The sequence below is a fragment of the Brassica napus genome, chromosome C9 (genome assembly GCF_020379485.1).
Source record: "Brassica napus cultivar Da-Ae chromosome C9, Da-Ae, whole genome shotgun sequence".
Lineage (NCBI taxonomy): Eukaryota > Viridiplantae > Streptophyta > Magnoliopsida > Brassicales > Brassicaceae > Brassica > Brassica napus.
Window position 1 is genome coordinate 37,465,400 of NC_063452.1, and position 17,263 is coordinate 37,482,662.

Genomic DNA, 17,263 nt, shown 5'->3' on the forward strand with positions numbered 1-17,263 from the left:
AACGTCAGGATGAAGTTACACTTTACGGCTGAGTTAGAGACCACATTTACGACTAACTTAGTAAATGGGGTTTAGGGTTTAGGGTTGCTTATTTAGGGTTTAGGTTTCCTTTTTTAGGTTTTTAAGTTTGGGATTTGGATTTATGGTGCAAGAATAGTTATAAAAACACAAATTCATGATAAATAACACAATAATAATTTATGAGTTTTGAATTATGCTCACACCTTATATGTATCAGTTAAGTTTATGAGTAATTGTAAGACAAATATATACCTCAAGATCATGATTGATTCTAAACTCGTAGATTCAATAAAGAAGACACATTCAGTTGATTATATATTCACTTCAGATATATAATTGGAGTTTCAATTTAACATTTTAAAGTATAAACATTTTTTTTTTTTTTGATTATAGGGTATGTTTGAGGTATGGCTGAGTTATAATATCGTAACGGCTGACTAATACTAATCGATACAACTAAGTTATATAAACATGTTACGATTATAGGGTATGTTTGGGGTAAGGCTGAGTTAAGTATATACGACACGACAGAGTTATAAAAACGATAAGACTGAGTCAAATACTTAACAACAACATAAGTCAAGTACAAAATAACAACATAAGTTCATCATAAAACAACAACAACATAGGTCAAGTACTTCATAACAACACATGTTCATTTAGCCATCATTTGGTCCGTCACAACATTTCCTCCTTCAGCGAGGATATTTGCTGCCATCTTCATCCGTAAACCTTGAATATTTTGATCGTTTATCCCATCAAACGTTACACTAAGCGCTAGACACTCCACAAACTTCAACGAATACACACCATAATCGCCAACCTGGGTGTTTTGTGGAGTGTATCTTTTGCTCCTCCTTCTGAATGAGAACTTCTTCATGCTAATGGGTCCGATATTGGCAGGAATATGTACACTCAACATAGCGGGAATCATGTGCGTCAGCGGTTTAAATGAATTCAGAATTCTCTGCTCACTTTCGAGTGTTACCTCTCCAAAGATTGGATCGTAGAAATCAATCTTCTCCTTCTTCAGATCCACGTTATAGGCAACCCAGTGATTTCCGCCGGTTTGAAGACATCTGTACAAGTGATCCACATCTTCATACCACTTCAAGTTTGTTCGACAATGATTGGGAATCCTACCATTTATCATATCTTTATAACCATTGCCTTTGAACATGAACATTGTGGGTTTCATCTTGAACTGAGCGTAATCGTGAATCAAAAAACTTTGCCACCAAACGTCAACGAAGGCAATCCGCTTGGACCAGAATGGAGTGGGCTCTCGCATGGACCTTTTAATGAGGACGTTCATATACGCCACGACATGCTACATAAATAATATTAACAAGTCAGTCGTAATCAAATATATAACTCAGCCGTTATATAATAAAAGAATATATAACTCAGCTGTGATATAATAAAAGAATATATAACTCAGCCGTGAAAATTAGATAACACAGCCGTAATAAAATAAAATAATATATAACTCAGTCGTAATAAAGACTTACATTATCAAACACCCATCCATACTCATTCTCCGGCCACGGTCTCTCATGGATGAGTATGCTGTAGAAGTCACTCTCATGATCAGCTGTTAGTACTTCTTTTTTTACCTAGTGCTGCTGGTGGTTTGGGTGGAATTGCCATGATGTGTTGCATAAGTTTCTCCAATAGCGCCGGATCAACAGGTGCTAGAGGGTCATATATTGCTGATGAAGGAGTAACATTCTTCCTCATGCACGTCGTTTCATTATGTCCTACGTTCGAAAAAACTAATGATGAAGAAACTGCCGTCATTGACAACCCTTTTGGAGTTAACCGAACATTTTTCTCCCGGTAGTCCTTAATTATGGCAGATCTAACCACTTCAGAATTCTCGACATCAGACTCCGGCGCGAATTCGTTCTGTTCTGCAACAACTTCGTCAGTTATATCAGCCAATGAACTGTCCTCTACATCAGGTTGTACCTTGCATCTTGTTACACCGTCACGCGGTGGAGTCACCTTTTTGTACTTTGACCCAGCCTGTTTTTGCTTCTTTAGCTCAGCCTCTTGTTTCTTCTTTGACTCAGCCTCTTTTTTCTTAGCCTCAACCTCTTTTTTCTTAGCTTCAGCCTCTTTTTTCTTATCCTCATCAGCTTTTTTCTTAGCCTCAGCCTTCTCCTTCCTCTTAAACGCAGCATCTGTCTACACTGCTTTTTTCTTCTCATTGGCTTCCTCACCCTTAACAATACGCTTGCGCCTGCAGCCGCGTCCATAGGCTGGATCCTTAGCAGCCTTATCATCCTTAGTAGCCTTTGCAGGAGAAACTACTACGAAATCAAGAGACCGCATATCAGTAGCTTTATCGACACTACCAAACTCCTCATCCAAAGTCCTTTTCACCTCTGATTCCTTTTCAAGCTCTTTGGCCAAATTCTTTTTCGGTCCAAACTCCTTACCAGGAGTCGCAGCTACTAACGCTGGACTATTGACAGACTTCTGATGCGTTCGAACCACCGGTGATGCCATCGATAAAGAGTTATCTGATAATAGTGGAGAGGGGTTATCATGGTTTTCGGGAATTTTCCCAATCCCCAGATCTTTCAGACGCTCCTCCAGTAAAGCATTCACCCTGTCATTAATGGTCTTTTGGTCCATCAATGGTCTGTTCCGGTCTAACTCGCAAGCTTCCAACCGTGAATCAACCTGATCAAATTTTCTGGAAATAATATCCAGAGTACTCACAATGGTCGTTAGAGTCGCTTTGTTCTCCAAGTCCAACTCTTTGCTACCTTCCTTCTCGCTAGAACCCTTTCCCGCTGCATCAGCTTCAAACTCATTCTGTGTCTTAACTTTTTTCTGCTTTTTAGTGGGTGGCTCAGCTTCTGACGAAACTCCACCCTTCATTCTCTTATTCTCATCCCCCTTCCCCTTTGCATTCCCCTGCACTTCCCACAAACCTTTCACAAATATACCTGAATGTATGTTTAGTATCAACCTAACGAGTTGTGGGTCGTCATCTTCACCCGGCCAAATAGGAAACATCTCTTCAATTGAGTCCTTCAAAACCATTCTCCTCACACGCACCTGCAACACCAGGTTATAACAAAACTCAGCCTCCAAACTAACACAAAACTCAGCCATCAACTAAAATAATTCAGCCGTGATTTAACACATAACTCAGCCATCAACTAAAATAATTCAGCCGTAATTTAACACATAACTCAGCCATTAAGTAACTCCGAACCCAGCCATCAAATAAATTAAGTCAGCGTTAAACCTTACCTCGCCATGCTTTTCGATTTCGACAGACAACAATTTATCAAAGCTTGCACGTGTACGCTTTCCACCCCATCGCAAAAGCGGAACGTCTTCGTTATTGATCACTCTCCCAAAACTCTCACCGAAGCATGTGACGGAATCATAAGCCCAAATCAATAACGCGTCCTTCATGCCGGTTATTGTGTATGAACCTCCATCTGTAGCCAACGTTTTAATAGAGTCAATTAGAACTTCGTATGCAGTCCGACCCCATGGATACGACCTCATGGCTTCATCGTCGAATACCCTTATTGCACTTTGAAAGGGTATCCTTGAATTGTGATGCAAATAATAAACTCCCATGGCTTGAAGAAGTAGCAGCCCCAACCACTTGCGCTTTTCAAAACTCCAAAGAGGACAGAACACTAATGCTGCCTTCAGTTCATCTAACTTTGGTCCCATCCCAAACGGCATCTTCAACTCCCCCCAAAACTCGTTGTATTGACTAGGATCAAATTTTTCTGTTGGCAATGGACATGTGTTTAGCCCAGTGATCTAACCAAACTCGAGCAAGCTAAACCTGATAGCCTCATCAGCCACGAGACACCATATCTCCTTCTTTATAACTCGCAGCTGTCTACACAGTAGATAGTGCACGGTCCTACCAGACCACATGCTTTCGCGTTCAGCTAGCCTAGCAACTACTCCAATGGGAGAGTTCACCAGTTCTTCCCACACGTCAAGTCCTATTGTTTCTCTAACGTGGGGGAAATGCCCTGGATGGAAATTGTGATTAATAACTTTACCTTCTAGGTTAGAAGACCCTTCAGGGTAAAGTCTTGGTGGGTAATCCCCTGATTTAACTTCAGTAACATACATCTGATCATATAACCCAACAATAAAATCAGCCACAACAAAACAGTAATTCAGCCGCATCATAAGAGTAACACAGTCATAACATAACATTAGGTTATTCACGACACAAATATAACTCAGCCATAACATAACTATAACTCAGCCGCAGCAAAACCCTAACTCAAACGCAACCAAACCCCCAACAAAACAAAATCACAGCCGCAACACAACCCTATCTCAGCCGCAACAAAATATAAATCAAATGAAATATAATACATAACTGACCCACAAACTCAACAAAACACAATATATAACGTCGCGATATCCTACCAGAAAAGACGAACTCAGAGATAAGAATGCGGCGAAGACGGCGGCGAAGAGGAAGTTAACACAGACAATGTCGATGACGGAGAGTGAGAGTATCCTCGCGGTTCCTTCTTCGACGGTTCTTCTTCGAGACGACAAAACGATGTTCTAAGTTAGTTTTTTTTTAAAAAACTTCGATTTAGTTATGTTGGAGAAGTGACGGTTTGGTTTCTACAGTGGTGGTGATGTGTAATTTAATTTATGACATGAATTATATATTTAAAAGTAATTTCAATTAAAAAAAACTAATCAAAGATCCTTAAAATCAATTACTATGGGTCTCCAAACATTCTAATCATTTTAAAAAGATGTTTAACACTTTAGTAATAAACCAGTTTTTGTTATACATTCTAGTCATTTTCTCTTTTTTTTTTTATATGTATATTTCGTTTCTCTCTTTTCGATTTTTTGCTACTAACTACTGGCAGGTGCATGGATTTGGTAAGTTTTCTCAACCTTAAAATACCAACTTTTCTTATATTCTATCATTTATGAATAACATGTTTCATCTTTCTTTAATCTCTCAAATAGTTTTTTTGCATTTTTAAATTCTGGCTTGGTAGGATGTAGACGGGAAAAGAGGGCCTTTATGATGAAATAAAACTCGAAACTGCAAGTTTATATATGTACTTTATTTTTTTCTTTTAATTTCAAGTTTGCTTTCTTCCCATCTCATGGGATATGTTCTAGTTCTATATTTCTACCCTTACCATTTGGTCTTTTAAGTACACTAAGCTTATCCATTTTTAGGGGTTTTGTATTAATCGAAATAGAAGATTAGAAAAACAGAACATTGTGTTAGATAAAATAGTCTTATAATATTTCTGAACCAGCTTCCGCTTCTGAGTTTTGAGTACTTTCAAGGATCAAATTTGCTTCTTTTTTTTTTTGTGAACCACTGATCAAATTTGCTTCTTCTTTTTCCTTTATATCAAAATTGAAACATTAGGTAAATTATCCAAAGTTGTGTTCAAAAAAAAAAGAAGAAGGTAATTATCCAATTATGTTTGTAATTTCTCGTTAATAGAAGTGATTTCTTGTTAGGTTTGTGTTCAAAGTTGCATATTTTTTTCTTCATGTGTGTGCAAAATTAAAGTTAAATCGAGTTTTATTTTGTCATCAGTTAAATCGAGCTATAAATTTATGGGTTTCTTGTTTCATAGTTGATCTTACTGTTTTTTTCCCTTAAATCTCGTTGTCAACTTAGATTAACAAATACCAAAAGGAGAAATCTTGAGATTGTTGTGTCTCTGTGTGTGTTTCTTCTTATAGTAAGTGAAGAAAAATACAATCTTTGAATGGATTGGAACTTCAAACTCAGCTCCGGTTATTTCTCCGAATTCGACCAAGAATCTGTACCGGATATAGCTCCAATCGATGGCTCAATCTCGTTTGGTGGGTCATCATCACCAAGATTGCAGCCAGAAGGAGATTTCTCATTCGATCTGAAACTTGGAAGAAACATTGGAAACTCCTCCTCCTCTGCTTATGGTAATACAGAGCAAGTGCCAAGTCTTTGTAAGTGGAAAGAGAGTAAAATGGCAAAACCAAGAAGCTCTGGTTCGTCAAAGAGGAAAAGAGGGAATGCTATTGGGAACAGCCAGATCCCGATTTGTCTTGTTGATGGATGCGATTCTGATTTTAGTAACTGTAGAGAGTACCATAAGAGACATAAGGTCTGTGAGGTTCACTCAAAAACTCCTGTGGTTACAATCAACGGCCATAAACAGAGGTTTTGCCAACAATGCAGCAGGTAAATGAGAATATGCTACATATTTGAATGTTTTTTTGTGTAATGATTAATGTTAAGATTTGTGTATAATCAGGTTTCATGCTTTGGAAGAGTTTGATGAAGGCAAGAGAAGTTGTAGGAAACGTCTTGATGGACACAATCGAAGAAGACGGAAGCCTCAGCCCGACCATATCTCTCGTCCTGCAAACTTCTTTGCCGGTTTCCAAGGTTTCTGTTCTTTGTTTCTTGTATCCAGTAGACTTAGTCCTTAATTAATAGAAGAAGCACCATCTTGTCAGGTAGCAAAATGTTGGAATTTTCCAGCTCTTCGTATGTGTTTCCAACTACATCTGTTGCGAGCCCGAGCTGGGGAAATGGTCTTGTGAGCGTAGCTATGGCCAACGGTTCGAGTAACGGGCAGAACCAGGGAGTTTCTGGTTCCTCTCCTGCAAAGACAGGCATAATGTTCCCAATATCTTCTTCTTCAAGCAGCAGAAGGAAACTATTACCCTCCTTGCAAGAACAAGAGAGCTCAAGAACAGCACCGTTGTGTGAGAGAATGACGAGTTGCATCCATGACTCTGATTGTGCTCTCTCTCTTCTGTCATCCTCTTCCTCTTCGGTCCCTCATTTGCTTCAGCCGCCACTTTCTTTGTACCAGGAAGCAGCAGAGACGGGTTTTTATGGGTTGGGATTGTTTGAGAATGCGACTGCAGTCTCGGATGGATCGGTTATATCCAGTATTGAGGCTGTGGCTCTTCCACAAACGTTCCCATTTCACTGGGAGTAGTAGAAGAAGAAAAAGAAAAAGTAGGAAGATCGATAGACTCAGAAAGATGCGAGTGTGTGCATCTCTTTCGCTCTTATCTTTCTATTTCATTATTGAGTGTTTTATATCATTGTTATTGATATTATGCTGAATTCTGAGATTTTATGATATTTTGTTAGTTGTTGTGTAGGCTGTATTTAGTCTAGTTGTCTTGGTCTAACAGCCATTTAAAAGCTAAGAATAGATAAGATCTTTTTTTTGTCGACCACGTTATATTCCCAAGAGTCAAGGATACAAATAAGAATACATCACCTATTACAAATATTACATAAGCAAACACGTGGAAACTCAACAGAGAATAATGAAACACATGTTGATTGGGAAACATGCAGCTTGACCCTTTAGTTTCTCCGGCTCTGCCAACCTTTATCTCCGGTGACTCCAAGCTTCGTTTTCGGTGACTCCAATCAGTCAGACACCAAAGCAAATTCTTTTCTCATCCTCAACATTCCATACTCCGACTTACAATCCTTGTGCTCAATCTTTCGCCAACAGCCACTGCTTCAAATCAGGAACTTCTACATCCTTCAATTGTTAAAACCGGAAAACCTTAATACGAATTAGAGAGAAACTTTGTTGGACCATCTACAAGAGAGGCCAACTCTACTGAAACTCTCAAACATCGATTAAGTTAATTCCATCACTTTCATCATCTTTTCCATCCAAGAGACTTTACTCCAAAATTATTGACAAACGACTTTTAAAGGAGCAAGATTTAGACTTCTAGAAAAAGATTTTGAAGATAATCAAAAGATAAAGAAATCCAGGTGAAAGCAAGTGGAAAGACATGGAACTGCTAAAGGGGCAAGCCATAGCCCATGAATTTTACCCACTTTTACCAATTGTGTATAAGTATTTTTATAACTAATTATTATATTCAAGAGTCTATTTAGTATATTTATAAGATCATGAGTGATTTGGAAAAAAATGATGATTTTAGAGATATTTGGAAATATTTGGAGAAAGAAGCATCTGAGATGACCATCGAGCAAGACTATTGGTCGACATTCAGACACAATAATCGATCGATGCACACCATGTGACATCGATCGACGGCGAAACACGTAGAAGCCCGTTTGGTTCCAGCCGACTTAGAGCTCAAGACTTCACTAATTTACAAGATTACTCCTGACGAGTTTTAACCTAATTATATATAGTTTGCCAACATGTTAAAGGTAAAGTGTGCTTTCTTGTTTTCTTATTTTCACAGCAAAGGTTTTCTATGATTTTTAGTAGATTTGAGAGAAGATCCAAAGAGATTTGTGATTGGAACTCCATTGATATCTATCTATTTATCTATGCAGTTTTTATACCTAATTGATGTTATGAATTGCTTAGCCATGTCTGAATATTTCTATTGTTAGGTTTAGGATTTAAATAGATTATGAGGGATTAGCCCCAACTATAGATTGCTAATTTGTGGTATTCATCATTAGGATTGCCACTGAAGCATGTCTCTAGTTTAGCTAGCTAGAACTTGATCTAGGAGTTGTAGACTCAAGTCATCACTTGCATCTCACCATGAATCCATCCTAATTTAGCTAGGATTGCTAGAGTAAGGCGAGAGCTGATCTAGGAAGCCTAGTGAGCACAATTCAACCCACGCATAAAGCATGACTAAACACTTCGATCGATATTCTAATCAAATAATCGATCGACGGTTCGACAAGTGTATCGATCGATATTCCTATAGAATCATCGATCGATACTTATATCTGGTCAATTGACAAACCTAGAAAGCGAGAGCCGATCGGTTTGTTTATAAGTGTTAAGCTCTATAATATCATGCATACAACTTATTAGGCATCTGTAGGATTATAATCCTGAATACCTGAATAGAAATCTTAAGTCTAGCTATTTCATCTAAAGCACCAAAAATCCAATCAAATCAATCGAGCAACTCTCTTGCTCACAAACCTACTATTTACATTTAATCATAATCAACCTAACTTAATCACTCTGATTAAATTTATTAGGTTCCCTAGCTCCCTGTGATTTCGATCCCTAAATACTACAACTGAACCTCTTATTTGAGATAGTAATTCACTCCTTAGGGTAATTTGAGCAAGATCAAATTTGGCACCGTTGTCGGGGAGCTTTGATCGCCTATAGATTTAGTCTGATTTAGTCTAGGTTCCGTCGACTGATATCTTCCATCCGACGTCGATCGATACTTCAGTCCGAACATTGATCGATATTGAGCCGCGAGTCATGGTTACGACTTTCATTCTTGTACGAGATTATAATGGAGACATGCATGACCAGGAGGGTCATCTGCGTAATGCAGCAGGTCCGAAGATAGAGCTCAGGGGGCTGTAATTCGTGAGCCCAATACAGATGCTACAGGAGTTGCTCAACCTGTAGATGAGGCTGTTCGACCCAGAATGTTGGATGATTACGATTTCGAGTTGAAGCCGCAGTACTACACACTCGTGGGACATACACCCTACGGTGGGTTATCTCACGAGAAACCTATGGACCATTTGGAAAGGTTCGAGGATCTTATATCTGCTATTAAAGTCAATGGAGTCCCTGAGGACTACCTAATTTGCAAGCTCTTCAAGTACTCACCTGCTAGAGAGGCTTCGCATTGGCTTAAGTAGCTACCACAAGGATCTCTCACATCCTGGGCCGACATCAAGAACGCATTCCTGCATAACTTCTTTGGTGAGGCGCGTGCTGAAGACTTGAGGAGCAAGATTGCTACATTCGTGCAGGAGCCTACAGAATCATTCAGAAGCTCCTGGTTCAGTTTCAAGTCTTACCAGAGAGACTGTCCACACCATGAATTCAATGAAGTACAGCTGCTCTGTACTTTCTTCAGAGGCAGCAGTGCAGTATCAGATGGCTCTTGATGCTTCCAGCGATGGGAACTTCAACACTATGAGTTGATAGACCATGGATTTGACCCACTTTTACCCATTGTTTATATGTGTTTTAACTACTAATAATTATATTATAGAGTCTATTTAGTATATTTATAGGATCATGAGTGATTTGGAGGAAAGTGATGATTTTGGAGCATTTTGGATATATTTGGAGTAAGCACCCGAGATGACCATCGAGCACGACCATCAGTCGACATTGAAGAAGAACAATCGATCGATGTTCACATCGTGACATCGATCGACAGCGAAGCACGCATAAAATCCGTTTGGTCTCAGCCGACTTAGAGCCCAAGTCTTCACCCATTTACAAGATTACCCCTGACGAGTTTTAACCTAATTATATAAGCTTTGCCAACATGTTAGAGGCAAGGTATGCTTTCTTGTTTTACTATTTTCAACAGCTAAAGGTTTTCTAGAACTTTTAGTAGCTTGGAGAGAAGATCCAAAGAGATTTGCAATTGGAACTCCATTGATATCTACATATTTATCTATGCAGTTTTTATACCTAATTGCAGTCATGAATTGCTTAGCCATGTCAGAGTAGTTCTCTTTGTTAGATTTAGGGTTTAAATAGGTTATGAGGTTTTAGCCCCAACTATAGATTGATAAGTTGTGATATTCATCTTTAGAATTGTCATTAATGCATGTTTCTAGATTAGCTACCTAGAACTTGCCCTAGGAGTTGTAGACATAAGCGATAGCTTGCATTTCACTCTAAATCCATCCTAAATGAGTTAAGATTGCTAGAATAAGGCGATAGATGATCTAGGAAGCTTAGTGAGCATATTCAACCCGCACATTAACGCTTGACTAAAAACGTCGATCGATATTTCAATTGAATAATCGGTCGACGTTTCAACAAGTGTATCGATCGATATTCCTATAGAATCATCGATTGACACTGGTCAATAGACAAACTTATAAAGCGAGAGCCTAATGGTTTGTTATTAAGTGTTGAGCTCTATAATATCATGCATACAACTTATTAGGCATCTGTAGGATTATAATCCTGATTACCTGAATAAAAACCCTAAGTCTAGCTACTTTCATCTAAGTACCAAAATCCCAATCAATCAATCGAGCAACCACCTTGCTCACAAACCTGTCTTTTACATTTAATCATAATCAACCTAGCTTAATCAACTTAATTAGATTTATTAGGTTCCCTAGCTCCCTGAGAATTCGATCCCTAAGTAATACAACTGAACCTCTTATTTGAGAGAGTAATTCACTCCTTAGGTTAATTTGTGTGAGATCAGGAGTCCAGAAGAGGCTGTGAGAGTTATTGAGAACTTGGCATCCAACAACAACACCAAGAACACTGATTTTGAGAGAAAGAGATCTGCAACCATCCTTGGGAAGGACCAGATGGATGAGGTGAAAGCTAAGCTGAACTGTGGTCACAAGCTTCTCAGGAAGCAAGCATGCTTAGTAGAGGATGCATATGTTGTAGACACAAAGGGTATAACAGAGGTATAAGAAGATGTGAACTTTATCAGTGGAACTGGATTCCAGGGTTCTGGAAACCAGAGTGGTAACATAAACTTATATGGCAATGGGCACAAGTGTAATTTCAACCAGATTTCGCAGTACCAGAAACCCTACAGCTAGAACTACATCAGCAACAACAACATAAGTTATGGAAACTCATCTTACCAGAAGCCACCACCACCTACTCAGGAGAGCAAGATTGAAGCAATGCTTGATAGGGTTCATGAAGGACAGCAGAGCATGCAGTCGACTTCAATGGGAAGATTAATTCTGTCAACAACAACCTGAATACAAAGTTTGAGACTTTGAGAAGGAGATGGAAAGTTTTCGAAAGAGAGTCTTTAGGATTCCACTGAAGAAACCATCCGAGGAGGCCTACTTTACCCACGATTGTGGATGTTCTCCAGAGAGACCAAGGAGGCTGAAGAGGACATTAGGAGAATGTTTTATGAGGCCAGAGAAAAGATAAAGAATATGATTGCACTGAAGAAGAAAAGTGACCCTGAGAAGTTTGCAATACCATGTACGGTGAAGGGTATTGAGTTCCCACATGCACTTTGTGACATAGAAGTATCAGTCAGCATCCTACCTAGGGTTATGGCAGACCATCTAGGTCTGAAGGTGGAGCCTTCCAAGGAATCTTTCACTTTTGTGGATTGTTCTCAGCGGAGCTTAGAGCAATTTTCAGAGACCTATAGGTGCAGATTGGTAATGCCCTAGTTCCAGTAGATTTCCATGTCTTGGATATCAAGCTGAACTGGAACTCTTCTCTGTTGCTTGGGAGAGCCTTCTTGTCAACAGTAGGAGCAATGTGCAACATGCAAACCAACCAGTTGTGCCTGACGCTCATAGACCCACATGTCCACTATGATCCTATTCCAGTCAAGAAGCCACATAAATCCTCCAGAAGAATTGATGATCCATGACTCATTGCAGCATGCCACTGTGGAGCTGAGTACGAGACAGAGTATTATGCGTCGATCGAAACTCACACCCCCACATCGATTGACAGTGCCAATCAGAAATCGATCGACAATCACCTAGAAGAGTCGATCGACAGTAGTCCAGACAATTGGGAGAATGCCTACTACAATCCCACCCTCGCAGAACCCTCTGCAAGACCTTCAACCAGAGCTACTCCCCACAGAGAAGAGTATGATGAGGATTATGAGGAGAAACGAGCTACATAGTATAGAGGTATTCGTGCTGAGGAAGGAAACTACTTAATTGGCAGTTGGACAGATGATCGCTATCACGAGAGCTATGCAGTAGAAACTGCAATTCATGAGCCAGGAGCATAAAATCTCTTAATACAACATCACATCATTCCGGAGCACTAGCAGAGAGTTACAAATGAGTTCTATTACATAGGTGGTGAAGTAGATGATCGTTTCAAGCCAAAGTATCGACATCATACTCGACCGTCGATCGACAGACGACCAGAGTTTGGAAAAAGAGCATATGACCGTGATGGAACTAGGAGATTCCACTAGGAAGAGAAGGATGAGTATGGAGTCTACAGAGATGATCACAGACATGCCCGAGATGTAGATGGACAAATAATCCGTGTATCCAAAGATGATATCAGAAGTCATCTGGAAAGAGCCTCAATGGATGAGCACAACTACCTATGTCTTCCAGAAAATGCAAGGTCATTCACACAGACCAAGCTAGTACCAGAAATCTACACCAGTGATGAGATAAATAAGATGCTTTTTGGAATCTGTGGAGCCCAAAAAAAGAATGAAGATGACTTCCAGATGAAGCTTGGTGGGGTCTACTACCCACTGAATGATAGTATTAGTTGGTTGACTACATGCATGGAGGAGATGAGGCAAGACATAACCAATATGTAGGCACAGCGTGCGGCCAAAGCAACCACACCAGAATCGATCGATAGAAACATTCCAACATCGATCGACAGAGACCTTCCAAAATCGATCGACGATGACCCGTCACCATTACACCCGATGAAGTCTCTACCAGATTCTTACACCAGAGCAGGGATTAATGAGATCGTAGAAAAGATCTACAGAACTCTGGGAGCTGCACAAGAGAGGCTTGATAAGACATGTGATGACATCTATTTCCCCTGGGACATTACCATCAGTTCTTTGACATCTCAGACATAGGCAATGTAGAGGGAGATAGTGGAGTTTCAGAGATATATCGCTCGTCGACCAGAGGCATCGACATCGATCGACGAAGGACATCGATCGACGAAGCTACACCAACAAACCGAGGAAGGCTAGTACCAAAGGGGAAATCAGATATGTCTGATACAAATAACCATGGAGAGGAGATCTAAACTGACGCATACGTGATATCAATCAAATTACTCTAAGGAGTGATTTATACTCTCTCAAATAAGAGGTCGAGTTGTAGTACTTAGGGATTGAATTCACAGGGAGCTAGGGAACCTAAGAAATCTAATATGATTTGTTAAGCAAGATGGTTTTAGAGATTTAAATGTAAATTGCAATTTTATATTGAACAATTGTTTGTTCAATAGATTGGTTGAGGTTTTGGTGCTTAAAAGGAAATAGTTAGACTTAGGGTTTTATTCAGAAAACTTGGTATTATAATCCTACAGATGCCTAATGAGTTGCATGCATGATAATGTAAAGCTCAACTACTTGATCAACAAGTCAATCAGCTCTCGCATGTTTTGACTTGTCTATTAACTAGATCTAATGATCTCAACTCTCGTATGTCGATCACTAGAAAGTGTCGATCGATAATCCTATAGGGATATCGATCGATACACCTTTTTCTCCGTCGATCGATTATTCAATAATGATATCGATCGACGCGCTTCTAGTTAAGCTTTATGCGCGGGTTGAATGGTAGCTTACTAAGCTCACTAGATCAGCTCTCGCCTTGCTCATAGCAAGAAACTTAGCTCAATTAGAATGTTTTCAGGATGAGAATGAAGCTCTCGCATTTATCAATCAATCCTAGGGCAAATTCTAGGTATCTAATCAAGAAACATGCATTAATGAACAATCCTAATGATAATTATCACAACTCAACAATCTATAGTTGGGGCTAATCCCTCCTAACCTATTTAAACCCTAAAATCTAACAATGGAACTACTCAGACATGACCAATAAATTCACAACAACAATTAGGTAAGAAAACTTAATCAGAATAGTAAATAGATATTAATGGAGTTCCAATCACAAAATATAACTTTGGATCTTCTATCCAATCTATCAAAATCCTAAAAACCTTTGCTGTGAAAATAATTAAACAAGAAAAGCACACTTTGCCTCTAACATGGTGGTAAAGCTTATATAATTAGGTTAAAACTCGTCAGGGGTAATCTTGTAAAATGGTGAAGACTCGGGCTTCAAGTCGGCTGTGACCAAACGAGCTTTCTGCGCGCTTCTGTGTCGATCGATGTCAGGACATAAACGTCGATCGATTATTCCTCTCCAATATCGACCGATGGTCGAGCTAGATGGTCATCTCGGGTGCTTGCTCCAAATATCTCCAAAATGCTCTAAAATCATCACTTATCTCCAAATCACTCCTGATCTTATAAATATAAACTCTATAATATAATAATTATTAGTAAAAACACCTATAAACCATGGATGAAAATGAGTCAAATCCATAGTCTATCAATACGCCACACTTGTGAGACATCAGTTCAAACTTGAATGTCTTGGAGACAGATTGCAGAGGATTCAGAATACAACTGCAACAATGAAAGACAAATGGCGCAGAGGAGACGAAGCAATGCAAGACTTCACTGGTACATGGTTCAACAAGAGCAGAGAAGAGATGAAAACTTGCTTCACAACAAGTACATGCTTTCCACATTACTAGCCAAATCACCTCCAAAGTCAAGCTAAATGACTATAACAAAGCGCTGAGTTGGGAGTATTGACTGACGAAACACTGCCGACATCGATCGAAAGAACATCACCTGCAATGACCGATGTCAACACCTTTACATCGATCGACATCCGGTCTAGTATATCGTTCTTACTTGTTCAATTAAGTACTTATGCTTTAGTTTTCACTATAACTACGACTGAATTTACACTGGGGACAGTGTAGTTTAAGTCTGGGAGGAGGTTTACTGATATTAGTCTATTTCATGAGTCTTATTAAAATATTTTCAAAAAAGTTTTTATTGAGTCAATAAGGGGATGATGAACTTATTGATTTTGCTTGTTATCTAACCACACTATTCTAGACTTACTAGTTGCAGATAGCATTAAAGATACCAAAGTGGATCAACCTGTCAACTATGTTACACTTGCTGAGAATGTTTGAAGGAACCAAAGCTAACCTCCAACCTAATTGAGCTCAACTCTGCTTGTCTTGGGGCTTGGTATACATGAGATCAGATTCTTCAAACAAGTCTGAAAGGTAAAGCCTTGTGTAGATTTATCACCTCTCTCTCTATTTCGAAATATATATATATATATATATAAAATTTAATACATAGATAGATAATTATAGATAAAATAGGAAAGAAATTCAAACATGATTTGGTGGCTACAACCATTAAGGCTTGATTCATAAGAATTCTATAGGTAAAGGATTAGAACATGACTTGGTGGCCAGAACCATTAAGGCTTGATTCACATATAATCCTAGGATATATGTCAAAAATAAGTGAACAAGATTTGGTGGCTAAAACCATTAAAGCTTGATTCATGGAAGCATGTCCAATCTTGGTCAATGATCTTGCAATATAAGCAGACTTTGACTGAGAGAGAAATTAGTAGAGAGAGAGAGGAAAGAAACTTTTATTTACCTGCAGGTCCAGATATTTGTTTGAACATCCTTGCATCTTGTGATCGATACCTCTAAGGTAAAGCCTACACTTTTATTTATGCAAGAATTGAGGTTGGTAGAGGGCATTCTCAGACATGATTTGCTAAGTTGCTGACTAGATGAACTTGTTTGCTAGACTAGGATATGGTATAGTGTGCTTCTGAGATTAGGACTTTCTAAGTTGTTGATTCTAAGTTTTAAATCTGTGAGTCCCTGCTGTTTTCAAACCTCTTTCAGAGAGACTGCCTGTATGTCTTGCTTGAGGACAAGAAAAAGGGTAAGTCTGGGGGAGTTTATAGGCAATGGATTTTACCCACTTTTAGCCATGGGTTATAAGTGTTTTTATAACTAATTATTATATTCTAGAGTCTATTTACTATATTTATAGAATCAGGAGTGATTTGGAAGAAATTGATGATGTCGGAGCATTTTGGAGATATTTAGAGAAAGCATCTGAGCTAACCATCGAGCAAGACCATTGGTCGACATTCAGAGACAATAATCGATCGATGCACACCCTGTGACATCGATCGACAGCGAAGCGCGTAGAATCCCGTTTGGTTTCAGCCGACTTAGAGCCCAAGACTTCACCAATTTACAAGATTACCCCGGACGAGTTTTAACATAATTATATATAGCTTGCCAACATGTTAGAGGCAAAGTGTGCTTTCTTGTTTTCATATTTTCACAAAAAAGGTTTTCTAGGATTTTTAGTAAATTGGAGAGAAGATCCAAAGAGATTTGTGATTGGAACTCTATTGATATCTATCTATTTATCTATGCAGTTTTTATACCTAATTGCTGTTATGAATTGCTTAGCCATGTCTGAGTAGTTCTATTGTTAGGTTTAGTGTTTAAATAGGTTATGAGGGATTAGCCCCAACTATAGATTGCTAAGTTGTGATATTCATCATTAGGATTGTCATTAAAGCATGTTTCTAGTTTAGCTAGCTAGAACTTGATCTAGAAGTTGTAGACTTAAGTCATCAATTGCATCTCACCCTGAATCCATCCAAATTGAGCTAGGATTGCTAGAGTAA

General features: G+C 38.9%; 2 protein-coding genes across 2 annotated transcripts; one reads left to right on the forward strand and one right to left on the reverse strand.

The window, feature by feature from the left end:
- Nucleotides 1-676: 676 nt before the first annotated feature.
- LOC125592643 lies at nucleotides 677-3,741 on the reverse strand. The gene is made up of 4 exons (XM_048767969.1): nucleotides 3,292-3,741; nucleotides 2,254-3,093; nucleotides 1,669-2,211; nucleotides 677-1,351 (listed from the first exon to the last, which is right to left on the reverse strand). Exons 1-4 carry the CDS (start codon nucleotides 3,739-3,741, stop codon nucleotides 677-679), a joined length of 2,508 nt encoding a protein of 835 aa, XP_048623926.1.
- Nucleotides 3,742-5,272: 1,531 nt separating this feature from the next.
- On the forward strand, nucleotides 5,273-7,257 carry LOC106383075 (squamosa promoter-binding-like protein 13A). Its single transcript, XM_013823188.3, has 3 exons — nucleotides 5,273-6,241; nucleotides 6,315-6,448; nucleotides 6,520-7,257. Exons 1-3 carry the CDS (start codon nucleotides 5,787-5,789, stop codon nucleotides 7,008-7,010), a joined length of 1,080 nt encoding a protein of 359 aa, XP_013678642.1. The 5' UTR covers nucleotides 5,273-5,786; the 3' UTR covers nucleotides 7,011-7,257.
- The last annotated feature ends 10,006 nt before the right edge of the window (nucleotides 7,258-17,263 follow it).